General features: G+C 27.6%; 1 protein-coding gene across 1 annotated transcript; it reads right to left on the minus strand.

The window, feature by feature from the left end:
- Window positions 1-2,036: 2,036 nt before the first annotated feature.
- On the minus strand, window positions 2,037-3,097 carry LOC131597606 (uncharacterized). Its single transcript, XM_058870294.1, has 2 exons — window positions 2,513-3,097; window positions 2,037-2,468 (listed from the first exon to the last, which is right to left on the minus strand). The coding sequence occupies exons 1-2, from the start codon at window positions 3,095-3,097 to the stop codon at window positions 2,037-2,039; spliced, it is 1,017 nt and encodes a 338-aa protein (XP_058726277.1).
- Window positions 3,098-16,698: the final 13,601 nt, after the last annotated feature.

Genomic DNA, 16,698 nt, shown 5'->3' on the forward strand with positions numbered 1-16,698 from the left:
GAGCATTCATATCAATTCACTTAACAACAACACTTGCTTGAATCCCCTTTTCTTTCTTTTTCTTTTTTTTTTCTCTTTCATTTTTTTTTCTACAACACATAACGGGAACGATTTTATTTCTTTTTCTTGCCCCATACTTTCAAAATGTGTTGTTCTTTTCTTATTACCACAAAACATCATAAGTACCACTTTTTCATTTGTTTTCAATCAACTCTCCCCAACTTTAGGATTTAAACCATATTAGATACAACAATGCTCCCTACATAGACATAGGCACAAGGCAAAATTGCAACCATTGTGGTTGAAGGTTCCAATGAAACAAAAGAAATTAGGATTCATCTACCAAACATTTTCAATAATCACATGAATCCTAATATAAGTTCAATGGGGTTAACTAAGAATCACTCCTCACAAGGTTAATTGATTTAACTTTTTGGTCAAGTGGTTTTTCTCAAATTCAAACAATGCCTCTATCACTTTCACACTTTTCACAAACAAGAATAATGCATGGTTTAGCATGATAAAAATGAGTTGAAATAAATTCCGGTATCCCGCATTTAGTGTACAATGGAAAGTTTCCTCACAATTGGTTAAGTTCTACATTTTGATTCAAAAAAATGACATGTGATTCAAGGAATTTATGCTAAGCAATTTGCACACACCATCAACTAACCATGTTAAGTCTAGAGAGCGATAAAGTGTACCTTAATTTTCCTTGATACCGATTCTCATCATTGCCACTCGAAGTGTTCACAACATCAACTCTTGTTCGTGCCCATTGATTCCTCAAGCTCCCTTTGCAAAAGAACAATTAAACAAAAACACTTTGAAAAAGTTGGGTTAATCACTTCCCACCCAAACACACAATTAAACTACAATAATAAAAATGCAATTTTTAAAGAGGTTCAAATGGTGAAACGAGAGCCACCATAAAGTACAAAATTAAAAGACAAAAAGTTCAACCTCAAATAAAGCAAAACATAATTCAGACTAGACTAAAGTAAAAAAAAACTAAAAAAAATAAAAAAATGCTACAAGACCACTTCAATCTTCTTCATCCTCATTTCCGGTACTGTTGCCTCCTGCACCCCCCATGAAAGGTGGCCTGCCCAAAGGCCGATTAGCGTATGCATCATACTCCGCTTCCAAAGAATGTGGGTGAAGATAGGGTATGAGAGTTTAGTGAGGAAGAGAGTAGTAGAGTGAGAGGAGAGAAGTAAAAATAAAAGATAAAAATAAAAAACTAGGTTATAGTAAAAGCTATTGTTTTTGAAAGTGGAATTCCTGTACTGCAGTGTTTGCGGGGCAAAATATGAAATTTTCTTTGCAAAATTGGCTTACTTTCTGTTTTTGGTCCGTTCGCGGGGCAAACAATGATTGCGGGGAAATCACTGATGAAAATTTATTTTTCAAAAATTAGCTTACCTGTTTGCAGGGCAAACAGGTGAAATTTTCTTTGCAAAATTGGCTTGTTCTCTGTTTGTGCTCTGTTTGCGGGGCAAACAATGTTTGCGGCGCAAACAGACTTAAATTTTTAAAAATTGCCAAATTTTACACTGAACCTTCACTTCCTTTCAAAAACAGTTACTAAATAACTTTGAAAACAAAACTCAAAAAGCATAATAGAATTTACTTACGACGTTGAGTTGCCTCCCAACAAGCGCTTTGTTTAACGTCGTTAGAGCTCGACGGTTCGATGATGCATCAAGGCTCGATGGGCGAAATGACACACCATCGCGCCTTGCTTATCCATCGTGGTAGACTTTGAGTATTCGTTCTTTTACAGTCCAGCTTTCTTGTGTTTTAGGGTCCTCCACCACAATGGATCCATAATTTTTCACCTCTTTCACAACAAATGGCCCTGACCACTTTGACTTTAACTTGCTAGGAAACACCTTGAGTCTTGAATTGCACACAAGCACCATTTGTCCAACTTTAAAGTTTTTGTGATGAGTCTTTCCCTCATGATTTGCCTTGTTCTTGTCCTTGTGAAATTGATTCTCCACCTCAATCATTTCTCCTTTTTCATCATCGATTCAGAAGTTGTCATGTTCATCCTTAGGAGGCTTCATAGACTCAAAAAGAGTAAAAATTACCTCTTTATCTTGCACCCTTACTTTCATAATCCCATCATCGATATCAATCATCATTCGGGTGGTCTTCATGAATGGTCTTCCAAGTATTAATGGCACATCACGATCCTCCTCCATGTCGACTACCACAAAATCAACCGGGAACAAAAATTTGTCCACCTTTACTAGCATGTCTTGTACAACTCCATATGGTGAAATGATAGACTTATCGGCTAGTTGCAAAGTTATCCTGGTGTGTTTCATCTCAATGTTCCCCAATCTCTTGACAACGGATAAAGGTATTAAATTGATGCTAGACCCCAAATCAACCAAACCATTACTAATGTAGTTACCTCCAATGGTGATCGGTAAAATGACTCGTCCCGGATCGGCTTCCTTTATTGGGGGAGTTTTTTGAATAATTGCACTACAATGAGAACTGTCTCTTCATCCGTGTACTTCTTTTTCTTTGTGAGCATCTTCTTCATGAATTTTGCATACTTGGGCATTTTCTCCGATGCTTCGGAAAATGGAATATTTATGTGAAGTTGTTTAAATATATCCATAAATCGAGCGTAACGCCTTGCGTCTTCTTTCCTTGATTGCACATGCGGGTAAGGTAGATGTTGGAGAGGAATTGTGCTCACATTCTCATTTATCTTTTTATTCCTCTTCACTTTTTTGTCATTTTTCTCTCTTTCTTCTTTTTCTTTCCGCTCTTTTTCAACTAATTCTTCCTCTATCTTCTCCTCACTCTTTTCTCCCTCATTTTCAGCTGTCACTTCCTCCTCTTCATCTTCAACTATTATTTCCTCCTCATCTTCCACTATAACCTTTTCATTTATGCCACTATTCACCTCCTTCCCACTTCTTGTAACAATGGCTTTGCAATGCTCCTTTGGATTGGTTTGGGTGTTGGCGGAAAAGGATGCTCCCGGTTGTTGCTCGGACAATTGCTTTGCAAGTTGACCCACTTGATTTTCTAAATTCTTTATGGCTGCTTCATTACTCCTTTGATTAGCCATGGTTGCTTGAATGAATTGTGTAAGAGTGTCTTCCAACTTTGAGCTTCCACCTTGAGATTGTTGACCTTGGCCTTGTGGGTTTGAACTTTGATAAGGACTTTGATGTTGATAGTCTTGATTGTTGAATCGTGAAGGTTGGAATCCTTGGTCGTTTCTTTGGTAAGGATTGTTGTGAGGTGGAGGTTGCCTTTGATACCCTTGGTTTTGGTTGTTGATATAATTCACTTCTTCACCATCGGGAGGAGGACAAAACCCGGTAGGATGGTTACCTTGACAAAGTTCACAACTTGCTACATGAGTGGACAACTCTTTGTTTTAAAAATGAAAAAAGAGTTGACCACTTAAGAAGTAATGCAATTAGAATACTGAATGGAAAATATCACCTCGTTGAAAATTAGATTCAACGAATAGGAATCCAAATATATTTATAATAGAGGCAAACTATATGTTACGAGAAGAATTTGTTTCCTATAAATTAGAAAAGTTTGAATGTGATTTTGGGATAATTCATATTGAAAAGGGGAAAATTTTGGGAATCTATTTGGTCTTTTTGTTGTCAAAAAATAATTATTCTTTGGATTAAATATGTCAGTGGTTCCTATAAATATGACACTTTTCACTTATAGTTCCTACAAAATATTTCATCGAATTTTGATACTCAAAAAATTTACCTTATTCTTAAATATCTATATTCTTAAATATCTACGAAACACAACTATATCATTTAAAACATGTCAGTAGAATTTGTAATTTACCTTATTTGATAGATCTTCTTAAATATCTTTGAGAAACAAAAACATCAATATCTCAAACTACATTACATTTTAGTGGACAACTCTTTGTTTTAAAAATGAAAAAGAGTTGACCACTTAAGAAGTAATGCAATTAGAATATTGAATGGAAAATATCACCACGTTGAAAATTAGATTCAATGAATAGGACTCCAAATATATTTATAATAGAGGCAAACTATATGTTACGAGGAGAATTTGTTTCCTATAAATTAGAAAAAGTTTGAATATCATTTTGGGATATTTCATATTGAAAAGGGGAAAATTTTGGGGCAAAAATAGTGGCAGTAAAGAGAATCTATTTGGTCTTTTTGTTGTCAAAAAATAACTATTCTTTGGATTAAATATGTTAGTGGTTCCTATAAATATGACACTTTTCACTTATAATTCCTACAAAAAATTTCATCGAATTTTGATACTAAAAAAATTTACCTTATTCTTAAATATCTATATTCTTAAATATCTATGAAACACAACTATATCATTTAAAACATGTCAGTAGAATTTGTAATTTACCTTATTTGATAGATCTTCTTAAATATCTTTGAGATACAAAAACATCAATATCTCAAACTACATTACTTTTTAGTGGACAACTCTTTGTTTTTAAAATGAAAAAGAGTTGACCAATTAAGAAGTAATGCAATTAGAATATTGAATGGAAAATATCACCACGTTGAAAATTAGATTCAATTAATAGGACACCAAATATATTTATAATAGAGGCAAACTATATGTTACGAGGAGAATTTGTTTCCTAAAAATTAGAAAAAGTTTGAATATGATTTTGGGATAATTCATATTGAAAAGGGGAAAATTTTGAGGCAAAAATAGTGTCATTAGAGAGAATCTATTTGGTTTTTTTGTTGTCAAAAAATAATTATTCTTTGGATTAAATATGTTAGCGGGTCCTATAAATATGACACTTTTCACTTATAGTTCCTACAAAAAATTCCAACGAATTTTGATACTCAAAAAATTTACCTTATTCTTAAATATCTATATTCTTAAATATCTACGAAACACAACTATATCATTTAAAACATGTCAGTAGAATTTGTAATTTACCTTATTTGATAGATCTTCTTAAATATCTTTGAGAAACAAAAACATCAATATCTCAAACTACATTACTTTTTAGTGGACAACTCTTTGTTTTAAAAATGAAAAAGAGTTGACCACTTAAGAAGTAATGCAATTAGAATACTGAATGGAAAATATCACCATGTTGAAAATTAGATTCAATGAATAGGACTCCAAATATATTTATAATAGAGGCAAACTATATGTTACGGGGAGAATTTGTTTCCTATAAATTAGAAAAAGTTTAAATATGATTTTGGGATAATTCATATTGAAAAGGGGAAAATTTTTGGGCAAAAATAGTGGTAGTAAAGAGAATCTATTTGGTATTTTTGTTGTCAAAAAATAATTATTGTTTGGATTAAATATGTCAGTGGTTCCTATAAATATGACACTTTTCACTTATAGTTCCTACAAAAAATTTACTCGAATTTTGATACTAAAAAAATTTACCTTATTCTTAAATATCTATATTCTTAAATATCTATGAAACACAACTATATCATTTAAAACATGTCAGTAGAATTTGTAATTTACTTTATTTGATAGATCTTCTTAAATATCTTCGAGAAACAAAAACATCAGTATCTCAAACTACATTACTTTTTAGTGAACAACTCTTTGTTTTAAAAATCAAAAAGAGTTGACCACTTAAGAAGTAATGCAATTAGAATATTGAATGGAAAATATCACCATGTTGAAAATTAGATTCAATTAATAGGACTCCAAAAATATTTATAATAGAGGCAAACTATATGTTACGAGGAGAATTTGTTTCCTATAAATTAGAAAAAGTTTGAATATGATTTTGGGATAATTCATATTGAAAAGGGGAAAATTTTGGGGCAAAAATAGTGTCAGTAGAGAGAATCTATTTGGTTTTTTTGTTGTCAAAAAATAATTATTCTTTGGATTAAATATGTCAGTGGTTCCTATAAATATGACACTTTTCACTTATAGTTCCTACAAACAATTTCATCGAATTTTGATACTAAAAAAATTTACCTTATTCTTAAATATCTATATTCTTAAATATCTATGAAACACAACTATATCATTTAAAACATGTCAGTAGAATTTGTAATTTACTTTATTTGATAGATCTTCTTAAATATCTTCGAGAAACAAAAACATCAATATCTCAAACTACATTACTTTTTAGTGGACAACTCTTTGTTTTAAAAATGAAAAAGAGTTGACCACTTAAGAAGTAATGCAATTAGAATATTGAATGAAAAATATCACCACGTTGAAAATTAGATTCAATGAATAGGACTCCAAATATATTTATAATAGAGGCAAACTATATGTTACGAGGAGAATTTGTTTCCTATAAATTAGAAAAAGTTTAAATATGATTTTGGGATAATTCATATTGAAAAGGGGAAAATTTTTGGGCAAAAATAGTGGTAGTAAAGAGAATCTATTTGGTCTTTTTGTTGTCAAAAAATAATTATTGTTTGGATTAAATATGTCAGTGGTTCCTATAAATATGACACTTTTCACTTATAGTTCCTACAAAAAATTTACTCGAATTTTGATACTAAAAAAATTTACCTTATTCTTAAATATCTATATTCTTAAATATCTATGAAACACAACTATATCATTTAAAACATGTCAGTAGAATTTGTAATTTACTTTATTTGATAGATCTTCTTAAATATCTTCGAGAAACAAAAACATCAGTATCTCAAACTACATTACTTTTTAGTGAACAACTCTTTGTTTTAAAAATCAAAAAGAGTTGACCACTTAAGAAGTAATGCAATTAGAATATTGAATGGAAAATATCACCATGTTGAAAATTAGATTCAATTAATAGGACTCCAAAAATATTTATAATAGAGGCAAACTATATGTTACGAGGAGAATTTGTTTCCTATAAATTAGAAAAAGTTTGAATATGATTTTGGGATAATTCATATTGAAAAGGGGAAAATTTTGGGGCAAAAATAGTGTCAGTAGAGAGAATCTATTTGGTTTTTTTGTTGTCAAAAAATAATTATTCTTTGGATTAAATATGTCAGTGGTTCCTATAAATATGACACTTTTCACTTATAGTTCCTACAAACAATTTCATCGAATTTTGATACTAAAAAAATTTACCTTATTCTTAAATATCTATATTCTTAAATATCTATGAAACACAACTATATCATTTAAAACATGTCAGTAGAATTTGTAATTTACTTTATTTGATAGATCTTCTTAAATATCTTCGAGAAACAAAAACATCAATATCTCAAACTACATTACTTTTTAGTGGACAACTCTTTGTTTTAAAAATGAAAAAGAGTTGACCACTTAAGAAGTAATGCAATTAGAATATTGAATGAAAAATATCACCACGTTGAAAATTAGATTCAATGAATAGGACTCCAAATATATTTATAATAGAGGCAAACTATATGTTACGAGGAGAATTTGTTTCCTATAAATTAGAAAAAGTTTAAATATGATTTTGGGATAATTCATATTGAAAAGGGGAAAATTTTTGGGCAAAAATAGTGGTAGTAAAGAGAATCTATTTGGTCTTTTTGTTGTCAAAAAATAATTATTGTTTGGATTAAATATGTCAGTGGTTCCTATAAATATGACACTTTTCACTTATAGTTCCTACAAAAAATTTCATCGAATTTTGATACTAAAAAAATTTACCTTATTCTTAAATATCTATATTCTTAAATATCTATGAAACACAACTATATCATTTAAAACATGTCAGTAGAATTTGTAATTTACTTTATTTGATAGATCTTCTTAAATATCTTCGAGAAACAAAAACATCAGTATCTCAAACTACATTACTTTTTAGTGGACAACTCTTTGTTTTAAAAATGAAAAAGAGTTGACCACTTAAGAAGTAATGCAATTAGAATACTGAATGGAAAATATCACCACGTTGAAAATTAGATTCAATGAATAGGACTCCAAATATATTTATAATAGAGGCAAACTATATGTTACGGGGAGAATTTGTTTCCTATAAATTAGAAAAAGGTTAAATATGATTTTGGGATAATTCATATTGAAAAGGGGAAAATTTTTGGGCAAAAATAGTGGTAGTAAAGAGAATCTATTTGGTCTTTTTGTTGTCAAAAAATAATTATTGTTTGGATTAAATATGTCAGTGGTTCCTATAAATATGACACTTTTCACTTATAGTTCCTACAAAAAATTTCATCGAATTTTGATACTAAAAAAATTTACCTTATTCTTAAATATCTATATTCTTAAATATCTATGAAACACAACTATATCATTTAAAACATGTCAGTAGAATTTGTAATTTACTTTATTTGATAGATCTTCTTAAATATCTTCGAGAAACAAAAACATCAGTATCTCAAACTACATTACTTTTTAGTGAACAACTCTTTGTTTTAAAAATCAAAAAGAGTTGACCACTTAAGAAGTAATGCAATTAGAATATTGAATGGAAAATATCACCATGTTGAAAATTAGATTCAATTAATAGGACTCCAAAAATATTTATAATAGAGGCAAACTATATGTTACGAGGAGAATTTGTTTCCTATAAATTAGAAAAAGTTTGAATATGATTTTGGGATAATTCATATTGAAAAGGGGAAAATTTTGGGGCAAAAATAGTGTCAGTAGAGAGAATCTATTTGGTTTTTTTGTTGTCAAAAAATAATTATTCTTTGGATTAAATATGTCAGTGGTTCCTATAAATATGACACTTTTCACTTATAGTTCCTACAAACAATTTCATCGAATTTTGATACTAAAAAAATTTACCTTATTCTTAAATATCTATATTCTTAAATATCTATGAAACACAACTATATCATTTAAAACATGTCAGTAGAATTTGTAATTTACTTTATTTGATAGATCTTCTTAAATATCTTCGAGAAACAAAAACATCAATATCTCAAACTACATTACTTTTTAGTGGACAACTCTTTGTTTTAAAAATGAAAAAGAGTTGACCACTTAAGAAGTAATGCAATTAGAATATTGAATGAAAAATATCACCACGTTGAAAATTAGATTCAATGAATAGGACTCCAAATATATTTATAATAGAGGCAAACTATATGTTACGAGGAGAATTTGTTTCCTATAAATTAGAAAAAGTTTAAATATGATTTTGGGATAATTCATATTGAAAAGGGGAAAATTTTTGGGCAAAAATAGTGGTAGTAAAGAGAATCTATTTGGTCTTTTTGTTGTCAAAAAATAATTATTGTTTGGATTAAATATGTCAGTGGTTCCTATAAATATGACACTTTTCACTTATAGTTCCTACAAAAAATTTCACTCGAATTTTGATACTAAAAAAATTTACCTTATTCTTAAATATCTATATTCTTAAATATCTATGAAACACAACTATATCATTTAAAACATGTCAGTAGAATTTGTAATTTACTTTATTTGATAGATCTTCTTAAATATCTTCGAGAAACAAAAACATCAGTATCTCAAACTACATTACTTTTTAGTGAACAACTCTTTGTTTTAAAAATCAAAAAGAGTTGACCACTTAAGAAGTAATGCAATTAGAATATTGAATGGAAAATATCACCATGTTGAAAATTAGATTCAATTAATAGGACTCCAAAAATATTTATAATAGAGGCAAACTATATGTTACGAGGAGAATTTGTTTCCTATAAATTAGAAAAAGTTTGAATATGATTTTGGGATAATTCATATTGAAAAGGGGAAAATTTTGGGGCAAAAATAGTGTCAGTAGAGAGAATCTATTTGGTTTTTTTGTTGTCAAAAAATAATTATTCTTTGGATTAAATATGTCAGTGGTTCCTATAAATATGACACTTTTCACTTATAGTTCCTACAAACAATTTCATCGAATTTTGATACTAAAAAAATTTACCTTATTCTTAAATATCTATATTCTTAAATATCTATGAAACACAACTATATCATTTAAAACATGTCAGTAGAATTTGTAATTTACTTTATTTGATAGATCTTCTTAAATATCTTCGAGAAACAAAAACATCAATATCTCAAACTACATTACTTTTTAGTGGACAACTCTTTGTTTTAAAAATGAAAAAGAGTTGACCACTTAAGAAGTAATGCAATTAGAATATTGAATGAAAAATATCACCACGTTGAAAATTAGATTCAATGAATAGGACTCCAAATATATTTATAATAGAGGCAAACTATATGTTACGAGGAGAATTTGTTTCCTATAAATTAGAAAAAGTTTAAATATGATTTTGGGATAATTCATATTGAAAAGGGGAAAATTTTTGGGCAAAAATAGTGGTAGTAAAGAGAATCTATTTGGTCTTTTTGTTGTCAAAAAATAATTATTGTTTGGATTAAATATGTCAGTGGTTCCTATAAATATGACACTTTTCACTTATAGTTCCTACAAAAAATTTCATCGAATTTTGATACTAAAAAAATTTACCTTATTCTTAAATATCTATATTCTTAAATATCTATGAAACACAACTATATCATTTAAAACATGTCAGTAGAATTTGTAATTTACTTTATTTGATAGATCTTCTTAAATATCTTCGAGAAACAAAAACATCAGTATCTCAAACTACATTACTTTTTAGTGGACAACTCTTTGTTTTAAAAATGAAAAAGAGTTGACCACTTAAGAAGTAATGCAATTAGAATACTGAATGGAAAATATCACCACGTTGAAAATTAGATTCAATGAATAGGACTCCAAATATATTTATAATAGAGGCAAACTATATGTTACGGGGAGAATTTGTTTCCTATAAATTAGAAAAAGGTTAAATATGATTTTGGGATAATTCATATTGAAAAGGGGAAAATTTTTGGGCAAAAATAGTGGTAGTAAAGAGAATCTATTTGGTCTTTTTGTTGTCAAAAAATAATTATTGTTTGGATTAAATATGTCAGTGGTTCCTATAAATATGACACTTTTCACTTATAGTTCCTACAAAAAATTTCATCGAATTTTGATACTAAAAAAATTTACCTTATTCTTAAATATCTATATTCTTAAATATCTATGAAACACAACTATATCATTTAAAACATGTCAGTAGAATTTGTAATTTACTTTATTTGATAGATCTTCTTAAATATCTTCGAGAAACAAAAACATCAGTATCTCAAACTACATTACTTTTTAGTGAACAACTCTTTGTTTTAAAAATCAAAAAGAGTTGACCACTTAAGAAGTAATGCAATTAGAATATTGAATGGAAAATATCACCATGTTGAAAATTAGATTCAATTAATAGGACTCCAAAAATATTTATAATAGAGGCAAACTATATGTTACGAGGAGAATTTGTTTCCTATAAATTAGAAAAAGTTTGAATATGATTTTGGGATAATTCATATTGAAAAGGGGAAAATTTTGGGGCAAAAATAGTGTCAGTAGAGAGAATCTATTTGGTTTTTTTGTTGTCAAAAAATAATTATTCTTTGGATTAAATATGTCAGTGGTTCCTATAAATATGACACTTTTCACTTATAGTTCCTACAAACAATTTCATCGAATTTTGATACTAAAAAAATTTACCTTATTCTTAAATATCTATATTCTTAAATATCTATGAAACACAACTATATCATTTAAAACATGTCAGTAGAATTTGTAATTTACTTTATTTGATAGATCTTCTTAAATATCTTCGAGAAACAAAAACATCAATATCTCAAACTACATTACTTTTTAGTGGACAACTCTTTGTTTTAAAAATGAAAAAGAGTTGACCACTTAAGAAGTAATGCAATTAGAATATTGAATGAAAAATATCACCACGTTGAAAATTAGATTCAATGAATAGGACTCCAAATATATTTATAATAGAGGCAAACTATATGTTACGAGGAGAATTTGTTTCCTATAAATTAGAAAAAGTTTAAATATGATTTTGGGATAATTCATATTGAAAAGGGGAAAATTTTTGGGCAAAAATAGTGGTAGTAAAGAGAATCTATTTGGTCTTTTTGTTGTCAAAAAATAATTATTGTTTGGATTAAATATGTCAGTGGTTCCTATAAATATGACACTTTTCACTTATAGTTCCTACAAAAAATTTCATCGAATTTTGATACTAAAAAAATTTACCTTATTCTTAAATATCTATATTCTTAAATATCTATGAAACACAACTATATCATTTAAAACATGTCAGTAGAATTTGTAATTTACTTTATTTGATAGATCTTCTTAAATATCTTCGAGAAACAAAAACATCAGTATCTCAAACTACATTACTTTTTAGTGGACAACTCTTTGTTTTAAAAATGAAAAAGAGTTGACCACTTAAGAAGTAATGCAATTAGAATATTGAATGGAAAATATCACCACGTTGAAAATTAGATTCAATTAATAGGACTCCAAATATATTTATAATAGAGGCAAACTATATGTTACGAGGAGAATTTGTTTCCTATAAATTAGAAAAAGTTTGAATATGATTTTGGGATAATTCATATTGAAAAGGGGAAAATTTTGGGGCAAAAATAGTGTCAGTAGAGAGAATCTATTTGGTTTTTTTGTTGTCAAAAAATAATTATTCTTTGGATTAAATATGTCAGTGGTTCCTATAAATATGACACTTTTCACTTATAGTTCCTACAAAAAATTTCATCGAATTTTGATACTAAAAAAATTTACCTTATTCTTAAATATCTATATTCTTAAATATCTATGAAACACAACTATATCATTTAAAACATGTCAGTAGAATTTGTAATTTACTTTATTTGATAGATCTTCTTAAATATCTTCGAGAAACAAAAACATCAATATCTCAAACTACATTACTTTTTAGTGGACAACTCTTTGTTTTAAAAATGAAAAAGAGTTGACCACTTAAGAAGTAATGCAATTAGAATATTGAATGAAAAATATCACCACGTTGAAAATTAGATTCAATGAATAGGACTCCAAATATATTTATAATAGAGGCAAACTATATGTTACGAGGAGAATTTGTTTCCTATAAATTAGAAAAAGTTTGAATATGATTTTGGGATAATTCATATTGAAAAGGGGAAAATTTTGGGGCAAAAATAGTGGTCAGTAAAGAGAATCTATTTGGTCTTTTTGTTGTCAAAAAATAATTATTCTTTGGATTAAATATGTCAGTGGTTCCTATAAATATGACACTTTTCACTTATAGTTCCTACAAAAAATTTCATCGAATTTTGATACTAAAAAAATTTACCTTATTCTTAAATATCTATATTCTTAAATATCTATGAAACACAACTATATCATTTAAAACATGTCAGTAGAATTTGTAATTTACTTTATTTGATAGATCTTCTTAAATATCTTCGAGAAACAAAAACATCAATATCTCAAACTACATTACTTTTTAGTGGACAACTCTTTGTTTTAAAAATGAAAAAGAGTTGACCACTTAAGAAGTAATGCAATTAGAATATTGAATGGAAAATATCACCACGTTGAAAATTAGATTCAATGAATAGGACTCCAAATATATTTATAATAGAGGCAAACTATATGTTACGAGGAGAATTTGTTTCCTATAAATTAGAAAAAGTTTAAATATGATTTTGGGATAATTCATATTGAAAAGGGGAAAATTTTTGGGCAAAAATAGTGGTAGTAAAGAGAATCTATTTGGTCTTTTTGTTGTCAAAAAATAATTATTGTTTGGATTAAATATGTCAGTGGTTCCTATAAATATGACACTTTTCACTTATAGTTCCTACAAAAAATTTCATCGAATTTTGATACTAAAAAAATTTACCTTATTCTTAAATATCTATATTCTTAAATATCTATGAAACACAACTATATCATTTAAAACATGTCAGTAGAATTTGTAATTTACTTTATTTGATAGATCTTCTTAAATATCTTCGAGAAACAAAAACATCAGTATCTCAAACTACATTACTTTTTAGTGAACAACTCTTTGTTTTAAAAATCAAAAAGAGTTGACCACTTAAGAAGTAATGCAATTAGAATATTGAATGGAAAATATCACCATGTTGAAAATTAGATTCAATTAATAGGACTCCAAAAATATTTATAATAGAGGCAAACTATATGTTACGAGGAGAATTTGTTTCCTATAAATTAGAAAAAGTTTGAATATGATTTTGGGATAATTCATATTGAAAAGGGGAAAATTTTGGGGCAAAAATAGTGTCAGTAGAGAGAATCTATTTGGTTTTTTTGTTGTCAAAAAATAATTATTCTTTGGATTAAATATGTCAGTGGTTCCTATAAATATGACACTTTTCACTTATAGTTCCTACAAACAATTTCATCGAATTTTGATACTAAAAAAATTTACCTTATTCTTAAATATCTATATTCTTAAATATCTATGAAACACAACTATATCATTTAAAACATGTCAGTAGAATTTGTAATTTACTTTATTTGATAGATCTTCTTAAATATCTTCGAGAAACAAAAACATCAATATCTCAAACTACATTACTTTTTAGTGGACAACTCTTTGTTTTAAAAATGAAAAAGAGTTGACCACTTAAGAAGTAATGCAATTAGAATATTGAATGAAAAATATCACCACGTTGAAAATTAGATTCAATGAATAGGACTCCAAATATATTTATAATAGAGGCAAACTATATGTTACGAGGAGAATTTGTTTCCTATAAATTAGAAAAAGTTTGAATATGATTTTGGGATAATTCATATTGAAAAGGGGAAAATTTTGGGGCAAAAATAGTGGTCAGTAAAGAGAATCTATTTGGTCTTTTTGTTGTCAAAAAATAATTATTCTTTGGATTAAATATGTCAGTGGTTCCTATAAATATGACACTTTTCACTTATAGTTCCTACAAAAAATTTCATCGAATTTTGATACTAAAAAAATTTACCTTATTCTTAAATATCTATATTCTTAAATATCTATGAAACACAACTATATCATTTAAAACATGTCAGTAGAATTTGTAATTTACTTTATTTGATAGATCTTCTTAAATATCTTCGAGAAACAAAAACATCAATATCTCAAACTACATTACTTTTTAGTGGACAACTCTTTGTTTTAAAAATGAAAAAGAGTTGACCACTTAAGAAGTAATGCAATTAGAATATTGAATGGAAAATATCACCACGTTGAAAATTAGATTCAATGAATAGGACTCCAAATATATTTATAATAGAGGCAAACTATATGTTACGAGGAGAATTTGTTTCCTATAAATTAGAAAAAGTTTGAATATGATTTTGGGATAATTCATATTGAAAAGGGGAAAATTTTGGGGCAAAAATAGTGTCAGTAGAGAGAATCTATTTGGTTTTTTTGTTGTCAAAAAATAATTATTCTTTGGATTAAATATGTCAGTGGTTCCTATAAATATGACACTTTTCACTTATAGTTCCTACAAAAAATTTCATCGAATTTTGATACTAAAAAAATTTACCTTATTCTTAAATATCTATATTCTTAAATATCTATGAAACACAACTATATCATTTAAAACATGTCAGTAGAATTTGTAATTTACTTTATTTGATAGATCTTCTTAAATATCTTCGAGAAACAAAAACATCAATATCTCAAACTACATTACTTTTTAGTGGACAACTCTTTGTTTTAAAAATGAAAAAGAGTTGACCACTTAAGAAGTAATGCAATTAGAATATTGAATGGAAAATATCACCACGTTGAAAATTAGATTCAATGAATAGGACTCCAAATATATTTATAATAGAGGCAAACTATATGTTACGAGGAGAATTTGTTTCCTATAAATTAGAAAAAGTTTGAATATGATTTTGGGATAATTCATATTGAAAAGGGGAAAATTTTGGGGCAAAAATAGTGTCAGTAGAGAGAATCTATTTGGTCTTTTTGTTGTCAAAAAATAATTATTCTTTGGATTAAATATGTTAGTGGTTCCTATAAATATGACACTTTTCACTTATAGTTCCTACAAAAAATTTCATCGAATTTTGATACTAAAAAAATTTACCTTATTCTTAAATATCTATATTCTTAAATATCTATGAAACACAACTATATCATTTAAAACATGTCAGTAGAATTTGTAATTTACCTTATTTGATAGATCTTCTTAAATATCTTTGAGAAACAAAAACATCAATATCTCAAACTACATTACTTTTTAGTGGACAACTCTTTGTTTTAAAAATGAAAAAGAGTTGACCACTTAAGAAGTAATGCAATTAGAATATTGAATGGAAAATATCACCACGTTGAAAATTAGATTCAATGAATAGGACTCCAAATATATTTATAATAGAGGCAAACTATATGTTACGAGGAGAATTTGTTTCCTATAAATTAGAAAAAGTTTGAATATGATTTTGGGATAATTCATATTGAAAAGGGGAAAATTTTGGGGCAAAAATAGTGTCAGTAAAGAGAATCTATTTGGTCTTTTTGTTGTCAAAAAATAATTATTCTTTGGATTAAATATGTTAGTGGTTCCTATAAATATGACACTTTTCACTTATAGTTCCTACAAAAAATTTCATCGAATTTTGATACTAAAAAAATTTACCTTATTCTTAAATATCTATATTCTTAAATATCTATGAAACACAACTATATCATTTAAAACATGTCAGTAGAATTTGTAATTTACCTTATTTGATAGATCTTCTTAAATATCTTTGAGAAACAAAAACATCAATATCTCAAACTACATTACTTTTTAGTGGACAACTCTTTGTTTTAAAAATGAAAAAGAGTTGACCACTTAAGAAGTAATGCAATTAGAATATTGAATGGA

The sequence above is a fragment of the Vicia villosa genome, linkage group LG4 (genome assembly GCF_029867415.1).
Source record: "Vicia villosa cultivar HV-30 ecotype Madison, WI linkage group LG4, Vvil1.0, whole genome shotgun sequence".
NCBI classification, from domain to species: domain Eukaryota; kingdom Viridiplantae; phylum Streptophyta; class Magnoliopsida; order Fabales; family Fabaceae; genus Vicia; species Vicia villosa.